The sequence below is a fragment of the Neopsephotus bourkii genome, unplaced genomic scaffold, assembly GCF_033783945.1.
Source record: "Neopsephotus bourkii isolate Nb327-2 ecotype Australia unplaced genomic scaffold, CSIRO-AGI_Nbou_v1 NB_196, whole genome shotgun sequence".
NCBI classification, from domain to species: domain Eukaryota; kingdom Metazoa; phylum Chordata; class Aves; order Psittaciformes; family Psittacidae; genus Neopsephotus; species Neopsephotus bourkii.
The window spans coordinates 11,531,785-11,541,628 of record NW_026900709.1 but is presented as its reverse complement, the minus strand read 5'-3'; the positions used below and the strand labels follow the sequence as shown (position 1 = coordinate 11,541,628).

The window sequence follows — 9,844 nt, the reverse complement described above, 5'->3', positions numbered from 1 at the left end:
AAAACAACATCAAAACAAGTAAAGAAAAGCGAAATCCCCTCGAATTCACGGCTTCTCCATCTTGCTCCTCAGCGATGCCTATTTTGCATCTGCTAGGAGGTTTTACACTGGATGGCTGAGGCGGCACCGAGGAGAAGGAAATATTGACTCTAACGCAGAGCGTTGCTTGAACGTATTCGTATTGCTGGTTCAGAGCTGCACCCAGCTGCACGAGGGACGGCAGCAGCGCAGGGAAGAGCTCCTACTCCCAGCCTCGCAGGGACGGTCGCAACGATGAAAAAAGTTGCACGCCAATTGATCTTCCGCCGACACAGTACGGGCAAGTTCTAGCCAATTACTTAAGAAGCCTTCACTAATTGCGAATCAAAGGGACTAGATCGCAAGAGATGGAGGAGCCGAGGTTTGTACTGACATGTCGCACATGCAGAGCGCAGGTAAAGCCTGTGTCGCTCATTGGGCGTGGGGAGCGTGCAGAGCAGAGGCCACAAGCGAGTGCTGGGAAGGCTTGTTCAGCGGCACTGCCCGGAGGGAGCCTGCCTTCTGCCGTGAGCAGCCCTGTTCTACGGGGGGACGTGGGGCTTGAAAACCTGCTACAGGCTGACAATTCCACTTTCAAAGTATTTTGCTGGGGACTACGCTGTAAAATAAAATCGTCTCTTAAACGACAGAATGTCATATGCCCCCTGTTCCCCCTTCCGCCCAGGTACGAGGGCAAGGGGATGCCTTTGGATTCTTTTTTTCCTGGTGCTTTATATAACTAAAACCCCCTCCTCGGTTCCTCTAGCAGAGAAACTCGGGAATACGTTGTGCCCGGAATCACGTCTAGTATTTGGCAAAGCAAAACCAAAAAATTAACCCGCTTTCATAGAATGCCATTAGGCGCAGCCAGCCTGTTTGTACCCAGCGCGGTCAGCCGCCCAGTGACGGCCTGCAAAGGGCCTGTTGAACAGCAGCGCTGCAGGTAGGGCTCGGCGGACCGGGGCACGGCAGGTGGCTGCGGCGCAGCGGGGGATCTCGCACCTCCCGCCGCACACGTTACAGGCGGCGGCTGCAGGCGCGACCCCGGCCCTGCGCCCGACCCCCTGCTCTCGACTGCTGCCCTCTGCGGCTCCCCTCGCCCCGGTGCGGGGTGCGGTGCCGGTCCCCGCGGCCTCACGCCGGCGGCTCGGGCCGTCGGGAGTCACAACCCGGCGTTTGTAGTTAATTGCGGCCGCGATCGCCGCAGTCCGGAGCGGGGAGTAGTTGAGGGGGGGGTGGGGGGTGGAGGGGGTTTACCTCCCCGCGCGCTGACTGGCACGAGCCCCGAGCCCCGGCGCCGGCACCTCCGCCGCAGCCTGATTGGCTGTCGGGCCGCTCCGGGCCGCTCCGCCCGCGCCCTCATTGGGCGAGCGCCGCCGCCAGCGGTACTTCAAAGCGGGCGCTGCCCGCACTTAGGCAGAGTTTAGCCCCGCCGAGCTGGAGTGTCCTCAGCGCCGCCGGGCAGCGCGGGGCGCACACCGAGCGCCGTCCCCCTCCGCCCCGCGCCCCTCTGCCCGGCCCAGCGACGTGCTATGGCTACGTCTATCCTCGGGGTAAGTTGGCTCCGCGCGCTGCCCTCCGGAACAGCCAAAAAACAACAACCAAAACTGTTGCTGCCGCCGCCGCGCAGCGGCTGCCCCTCGGGCAAAGCGCGCTGGCCCGCGAGCGAGCGGTGATCCCGCCCGCCTCGAGGGATTTCGCTGCGGGTCTCCCATCGAGTCGTTTGGTCTGAAAACTCGCTTGGCCGGAGAGAAAACGGGCTGCTTGCCCCCTCCTTTCGTTTGTTATTTTCTTCCTTTTTCTTTTTGCTTTCTTTTTTTTCTTTTTGACCCGAAGCGCCACGCTAAATGTCCAAAGATTTTTCCCGCTAGCTTGGTTTCGCGATCGGCGCCGGTCGCAGGGCTCCACGCCCTGCCCGCCTTCGGTTTTCCGCCGCTCCTGTACAGGGCCCCAAGGAGATGCCGCATCCTGCTCCCAAGGGGTTTTCGGTTTGTCGGTGGTGGGATGCAGCAGCCCGGTGCTGAGCGGGGCGCCCGTCCCCAACCGTCCTTTCCTGATATGCGTGCAGCCCGTCCCCGTCGGGATCCGCTTCAGATGTAAACCCCTCGGGCGCCGAAACGGGTCCCAGACGGAAAACGAGTTGTGTCGAGCGAGGCAGGGCCGGAGCCTGCCTCCAAAACTTTCCCGCGGTGTCCCTCGTCGTGGCGGGTTTCTGCCCGCGTCCGTGTGGGAGCCCGGCGTGGCGGCAGGGGTGAGGCTGACGGGCCGGCTTTGTCTCTCCCGCAGGAGGAGCCGAGATTTGGAACGACTCCCCTGGCCATGCTGGCCGCCACCTGCAACAAGATCGGCAACACGAGCCCCCTGACTACCCTGCCTGAGTCCAGCGCCTTCGCCAAAGGGGGCTTCCACCCCTGGAAACGCTCCACATCCAGCTGCAACCTGGGCTCCAGCCTCTCGGGCTTCACGGTGGCCACGAGCAGAGGCTCCAGCGGACTGGCCAGCGGCTCGGGCACCGCCAACAGCGCCTTCTGCCTGGCCTCCACCTCGCCCACCTCGTCGGCCTTCAGTAGCGACTACGGCGGTCTCTTCTCCAACTCGGCGGCGGCGGCGGCGGGCGTGTCCCCGCAGGAGCCCGGCGGGCAGTCGGCCTTCATCTCCAAAGTGCACACCTCGGCGGCCGAGAGCCTCTACCCGCGGGTGGGCATGGCGCACCCCTACGAGTCCTGGTACAAGTCGGGCTTCCATTCCACGCTGTCGGCGGGTGAGGTGGCCAACGGGGCGGCCTCCTCCTGGTGGGACGTGCACACCAACCCGGGCTCCTGGCTGGAGGTGCAGAACCCGGCGGGGGGGCTGCAGAGCTCGCTGCACTCGGGCGCCCCCCAGGCCTCGCTGCACTCCCAGCTGGGCACCTACAACCCCGACTTCAGCTCCCTCACCCACTCCGCCTTCAGCTCCACCGGCCTGGGCTCCACGGCCGCCTCGCACCTACTCTCCACCAGCCAGCACCTGCTCACCCAGGAGGGCTTCAAGCCCGTGCTGCCCTCCTACACGGACTCCAGCGCGGCGGTGGCGGCGGCCAGCGCCATGATCTCGGGTGCCGCCGCTGCCGCCGCCGGGGGCGGCTCTGCCCGCTCCGCCCGCCGCTACTCGGGCCGCGCCACTTGCGACTGCCCCAACTGCCAGGAGGCCGAGCGGCTGGGGCCAGCCGGGGCCAGCCTGCGGCGGAAGGGGCTGCACAGCTGCCACATCCCCGGCTGCGGAAAGGTCTACGGCAAGACCTCGCACCTGAAGGCGCACCTGCGCTGGCACACGGGCGAGCGGCCCTTCGTCTGCAACTGGCTCTTCTGCGGGAAGCGCTTCACCCGCTCCGACGAGCTGCAGCGGCACCTGCGGACTCACACGGGCGAGAAGCGCTTTGCCTGCCCCGTCTGCAACAAGCGCTTCATGCGCAGCGACCACCTCAGCAAGCACATCAAAACGCACAACGGGGGCGGCGGGGGCAAAAAGGGCAGCGACAGCGACACGGACGCCAGCAACCTGGAGACTCCACGCTCCGAGTCCCCCGACCTCATCCTGCACGACGGGGTGGGCGCCGCCGCACGCGGACCGGGCAAGGAACCTACCGCGGGGCCCGGCGACTCCTAGGGGCAGCGCCACCCGGCCCTGGCCCCTGTCCCTGTTCGGGAGCCCCTGGGGAGCCGCCCGGACTCTGCCCCGCGCCGGCCGGAGGGACGCGAGCCGCCCCTCGCCGCGGACGGTGCCCAGGGCCGCAGCGGAGCGGAACGGACGGCGGGGCCGGAGAGGGGAGGCCCTTCACCCCCGTCCCGCCCGGCCAATAGGTTCCAAGTGACACTTTCTTCCGTTCTCCTTTTCTTTCTGTTGGAAGGAAAGCATCCTGAGAGAGGCTTAAGGTGAGAAATCAAACTGCAAATCCGAGACGGTTCCTCTGTATCGCATAAACATCTGTATAAATAGGGTTCAAAAAAAGAAGAAAAAAAAAAAAAAAAGAAAACCAGATCGTGTTCGCTTATTTTTCTTGTAAATGTTGATCTGAAAGGGGTTGGGGAGGGGTTTCCTTTTTTTTTTTTTTTTTCCTTAATTATTGGTGAATTCCTGAAATTCAGGGAGGTTTTGGGGGTTTTGGTTCCTTTTTTTTTTAATTATTATTTTAAATTTCTGATGCACTTTGTGGAAGTCAGTATATATGTAAAAGATATTTAAAATGTTGAGTTAACATTTCACTCAAACACACGTAAGTTAAGGTCTCTTAAAGAAATTTAAATGCGTTTATCTGTATGGCAAAAAAATCTTGACATATTTTCATTTTGGTATTATTAAAGGACTCTGAACCATAGACTCACGGGTTTTGTTGTTCTTTGTGCCCCCTCCTCCTGCCCAGCCCTCGCCGGGGTCTGGTTTTTAGGGGGGACTCCTTCGCACCCCTCCCTCCCTGTCCCCCTTCTAGTGACCGGGATTAACAACCGGCGGATGCTGGGGTCCGGGAGTGGACAGAGCTGGCCCCCGAGCCGAGCCGGCCCGCTCCATGACTCTTTTTTCAAACCGCCACAGTTTTCGTTTTATGTTGGGGTTTGGTTTGTTTATGGGTTTTTAAACGAATTTAAAGTGCGCCGCTCTCCGCCAGCCGGACGCAGGCCGAGCCCTCAGCGCCTTTAGCAAAACCGGCCCCAAAACCCGAACTGTGCCAGGGAGCTATTTATTTAATTTAGAAAAAGCCTTCAGCGCCACAAGGCTGTCGGGGCTGGGAGGTGGTCTCGGGGGAATAAATCGCCAGAGTCAATACTCCGGAAAAGACATTTCATGCCTAAATGAAAATCTTGTTAAATGTTATTAATTTTGACTTAGAGCACACAGCAGCCCCCTGTGCCTTGTATTCCCTTATTAGGGATTCATGTCTTATCAAATATCTAATTAATCTCCTAGACATCATTTGTTCTGGCCAACTTTATCTCAGCTGGTCCACGGGGAAAACTCCGAATATTCTCGGTGACAAAGCTCCCTTGAAGATCCTTTTAATTGTCCAAATTAACTGCACCAAATTTGCATGTCAAACGGTAAAGGGCAACCTGAGATAAAATGTAAACGTTTTAAAAGCCCCAAACTAAGCACTTGATTTGATAACTAGGCTTTTTAATGTTATGGAAGACAACTGCTCCTTTCCTTTTCAAAGACAGTTGATCTATGCAAATAGTGAATTGGAAATGCTTATGTCCCCATGCAGTCAAATGGTCCTTGCATGTTATTTGAATATCAGTGGCTCTGCTATTGAAAAGGTTCAAGGATGCTCTCTGACTTCTTTGTGATTACTCAGTGCAGCGTCTTATTCTGAAGAAAAAAACCTCGGGAATAATTAAAGGCTGGGCTAAGGCCTGGGAACACATTTGGGACAGGAATCTCATTTAGACAGGCTCTTTCAAAATAAGGCACAGTTAAATTGACCAGAAGGCAATTATTGAAATGAAAATTATTTTCACTCCCTTTGTCTCCTGACCACCAACCTAACAGCCACAGTATTTTTTTTAAAGGCAAATTGTTAAATGAGATAATTGTGTTATTAAAAAAATATATATAAAGAGAGGGGAAGGAAAAAAAAAAGTTAATTTGATCGGCACGGTATAGATTGGAGAAACACAAATATTTTAATCCTCCATAAAACCGGGAATGCAAATAACACCGGGAAACGGATTCTGCTGTCGGCCACCAACTGCAATAAAGACGTTGCGTTAAAGAAAAATACATCTGCCGTGAATACTAATAACCGCGTCCCACCTCCGCCTCACAAAAGCGGCCGGGCAGGGCCCGCGCCTCCTCTGCCCAGGGCGGCGGGACCCGGAGCAGGACCCCGCGGGCCGTTCCGCGGGCAGCCTCCCGGGAGAGGCACCTCGCTGCCCGCAGCACCCTCCCCGAGATAGAGCCTCGCCGGAATTCTTCCGGCCTAAAGCATCCCGGCAAGGTCCTGCCGGCTGCAGGGTGCGGGGAGGGGAGCGGGTGAGGAGACGTTCTCGGGCAGAGGTAAACCACCGTCGGGGCACGGCTGTCCTCCCGCCCTCCCCTTCCCTCCCCGCCGGGCGCTGCCGGGGTTGCGGAGGAATGCACAGCGCGGGGTGCGGGGCAGAAGTCAGCTTTGTTTTCGATTTATAATAAAACACATCAAAGGACACCATCCAGGTCCAGTTTCTGCCAGGCCGGGGTTACAATTCTCAGCTCAATGATCAAGGACCTCTTTGCATTGCTTTTGCCCCTTCGGGTCAGAAAACGTCCATCACTTACAGACTCCCCAGAAACGAAGAAGGGAGCATCTCTGGGCCGCAGAGCCGGTTCGTTTAACCAGGAAAATAGAAAGCATGTCACCTTTTTAAAAATAAATGACACCATTCTTTCGTACATGTTGGCGATAATTATATGGTCTGGGGAACTTCTACACAAAGAAAACCTAAAGAACAGGCGGTGTGAGAATCTGGGGGAAAAAGAAAATCTAATTTCACTCTTTGAATCCATAGTTCAGCAACGGGGAGACGCCGACACGAGAGCAGAGGAACACCGGGAACGAGAGGGGTGCCCTCTCGGGCGCCAGATAGGAGGGAGATGAAGGGCAGAACCAGGCTTCTCACACCTCTGCCCCGCTCGTTGAGCAAAGGCGAGCCCGGTCGGCTCCCACTCACATCTCGCCCCAGCTACCGCTTCCCGCTCCCGCACCTCGCGGGCAGCAGCTTCAACCCCTTCCCCTCTAGCCCCTCAAAACGCAGCTAAAACCCAGCCAGCGACGGCAACACCAACCGACGGGAAAAGAGAAAACGCCCGGGGAAGTCACCTAGCAAACGCCGTCCGACCAGCAAGTCTCTATTTGCAGGAAGCGTGTCCCCTGCCCCCCGCCGCGACTCTCAGCCCCGACGGCTCGTTTTACACTTAAAAGGTAACATTAATGGTTTTGTTCTAATGAGATAATATATAAACACCCGATCTCGTGCCCGGACAGTTTCTTAATTGCGTCTTTCAGCTCACATGGAAACTTTATCTGCGGGAGCTGTAATTTATTCGCAGCCATTATCTGCTCGCCGGGGCCTTCTCCCACCCCTCCGACACGCAGATGAAGGGAATCCAACGGGAAGCCCGCCCCTTCGGGTAATTGGTGCGCTAAGTGTTTATTTTAAGTGAGAATAATTTCGCTACAAATTCCCCTCAAGGAATAACATTCTTAACACATTAGAAACGACAAGACCCCCCCCACCCTGCAACCCGCGAGTCGCTATCGCTCCCGGCCGTGCCCCAGCGCGGGCCGCATGGCGGCTGCTTGGCGCCACCTAGCGGCCGGTGCGGCCCCGAGCTCCGGGCGCTGGGCTCGGGGGCGCGGACGGGGCCTGGGCCGAGCCGGGCAACAGGGAGAATCGGCGGCGCGAACGCGGGAAGACCTCGGCGGGTGGAGAGGGGAGAGCGCCGGAGCCGGACCCCCGTGAGCGGGAGGGCGGAAAGCAAGGACATCACTGCATGAAGTCTTGTGGGGGACGGCTGGGGGGGCACGCAGCGGCACAGACCCACCTGAGGGGAGGCAGCGCGTTGGGCTCGGCTCGGCAGCTCCTCCGGGGCCGTCCTCGGGCGGGCACAGCGCAATGAGAGGCGGCGCCCCGCCGCGGGGAGAGGGGTCACTGCTCCCCGTCCACCGCGCGGCCCCGCGGGCCGGCCCCGCAGCCGCGGCCCACCTGGGGGTGTCGGGGCTTCGCGCCCGGCGGCGGTGCCTCGCCTTCTTGGCGCTGTTTTAACACAAACCTGCGGCAGCGCCTGTTCCCGAGATGCGGTAATTGCTACTTGGGTGGCAGGGCGCGGAGTCCTTGTCCGTTCCCTAGTACAAAGTAGGTTGCTAGAAAATTTGAAATTGCCTTTCAGCCTAAAGCTGCCTTACCTGAATGTCATAATTACAGTAATTATGTACATCCAAATTACATGCTAATTAAATTAGAATCAAATCGCTCTAAATCGAAATCAAATGAGGTAGTGAGAATTAATCAATGACAACATAAATAAAGAGCTTCCTTCAGGGATATTTATTGTAACGATCCACGCAGGAACCCGATCTGGAATCACCTGTTTATTTACTGGCGGAACAGTAATGACTCGCGGCTCAACGCTAATTGGAAACGATCGGTTCCGCGGGGCAGTAGAGCTGAAGGGCGGCTCGGACGCCCCTGGCTCTAGGACGGATGCCCGCGGCCGCCCGCCCCCGGCTGAAACCGCGAGGGCCGCTCAACCTAGCCGGCCCTGTCCCCTCAGCGCTGTCCGCTCGCCCTCAGGGAGCCGTCGGCCTGCCCTCAGCCCCAGCTGCTCCCGCTCCGACCGCTGGGAGGACTGCGCCGCCGGGCCCCGGCCCTTCCCGCCGAGCTGAGGGAGCCGCCTCACGGCGCAGCGGGCCCCAGCCTGGGCAGAGGATTAACCCCATCCCGCGGCTTTGGAGACAGAAATTAGTAATAAAGAAACGCTCTTACCTTCATCTGTGAACCGACAGCACCTCCTACCGGGCCCCGCCGGCGCTGCCGAGCAGCCGGACCGGGCCGGCGAGCGTCCCGCAGCGGAATACCCGGTCGGGTCGGGCCGGGGCGGGGCACGGGGCGGGCCCAGCGCCGTGAGGGCCCTCACTGGGCACATCGTCCCACGACCCCACCCCTTCTGCTTTTAAGGCACCCAAGGGGGGTGAGGGACCCCCGTCCCCCCACAGCCGGCTCGCTGCTCACACTGGTGCAAGGGGCGCAGGCTGGCCTGGGGAACGCAATGAGAGCCTCCCTCCGAAGCTGCACCAACCTTCCCCAGGGCTGCACTGAAAGCAGAGCAGGTGTCACAAGGACTAGAGTTGTGCTCTTCAACAGGTAGTCTTTGAGCTAGATATATCCAAAACGCTGCTATTCTTCTCGTCTAATTTTCATTCACCGTGGCCACCATCACAGTAACCCCATGCCATCTGCCTACTCCTCGTATGTGAAAAGGCAAGATGTACATCATATACAGTTTAACTACATGCAAAAATAGAAAATGCATAGCCCACAAAAATGCCAAGACTGGTGGACGTTGAGCTGTCCTTCCTTCTTCAGCTAAAAGCACTGCAGTTGGCAGATTCCTGTGCCACACACAATCCAACAGACCTGTAAGCAAGAGACCTGTCTTGAGAATACAAGAACCTTGCAGTACTCACTGGCTGTTTCTCCTATCTTTCACGCTGCACTTAACATGAAAACGTTCTACCAGAATATGCCTTTTCCCCTATCACATTTCCCTGTGCTCTCTTACACAGAAGCATAATAACTTCTTCAGAAGAGGTTTTGTTCAGATTGTTCGTACGGGCGTTTTGTCAGTCTCCTCCTGTTCTCTCTACATCGGAGCTCCCACACACACATGAATATGGGGCCTGACTCTACTGAATTGCGCATGCCCTTCAGCTCCCATCTGCTCCGGCAAGAACGCCTGGAGCAACCTAGCACAAATGCTTATAAAAGAAGGTGACATCCCTTAATGGCTCACCCTTTCAAACCTATTCACATGCACTACAAGATAAGCCAGGTCACTTCCACCATGTATCATACTCTGTGTGATACTGAAAAGCTTCTGAGTGACTGTTGTAAGAAGTGCACTGGTAATAGAAGACAGTCCCATTTGTCCTGTGAGTGAGGAGGTGAAGAAAAGCTGCTTGCCAGAATACAGAGGATTCTGAAAAGGTGATGCCTTTCCAACTGCCCACTAACTAATGTACTCCCATTGGCAAACCCTAAATAGCAGAGAAGCATTTCTTTTGCAAGAAATCCCCTGTGAAGTGTTGCCTCATGCA

At 57.5% G+C, this 9,844-nt stretch overlaps 2 protein-coding genes across 3 annotated transcripts in view; one reads left to right on the top strand and one right to left on the bottom strand.

Moving 5' to 3' along the window:
- OLA1 (Obg like ATPase 1) overlaps nucleotides 1-8,536 on the bottom strand; it is a 136,654-nt gene extending 128,118 nt beyond the window's left edge. Inside the window, exon 1 of the mRNA XM_061380246.1 lies at nucleotides 8,514-8,536. Coding sequence (XP_061236230.1) covers nucleotides 8,514-8,519 — 6 coding nt within the window. The 5' untranslated portion in view covers nucleotides 8,520-8,536. The remainder of the gene's footprint in view (nucleotides 1-8,513) is intronic.
- On the top strand, nucleotides 1,416-4,030 carry SP9 (Sp9 transcription factor). Of its 2 annotated transcripts, XM_061380118.1 has the most exons (3): nucleotides 1,422-1,571; nucleotides 1,855-2,114; nucleotides 2,305-4,030. In XM_061380118.1, exon 3 carries the CDS (start codon nucleotides 2,338-2,340, stop codon nucleotides 3,661-3,663), a length of 1,326 nt encoding a protein of 441 aa, XP_061236102.1. In that variant the 5' UTR covers nucleotides 1,422-1,571; nucleotides 1,855-2,114; nucleotides 2,305-2,337; the 3' UTR covers nucleotides 3,664-4,030. The 2 variants fall into 2 exon arrangements, with proteins under 2 accessions (XP_061236092.1, XP_061236102.1); XM_061380108.1 differs by lacking the exon at nucleotides 1,855-2,114 and having other exon boundaries at nucleotides 1,416-1,571.
- Nucleotides 8,537-9,844: the final 1,308 nt, after the last annotated feature.

What these genes read in the sequence shown, in the direction of transcription:
- SP9 (XM_061380108.1), top strand. Translation starts at nt 1,551, where the DNA reads ATGGCTACGTCTATCCTCGGG. An exon ending in TGGCTACGTCTATCCTCGGG is followed by an intron (nt 1,572 to 2,304) that starts GTAAGTTGGCTC and finishes TCTCTCCCGCAG; the next exon opens with GAGGAGCCGAGATTTGGAAC.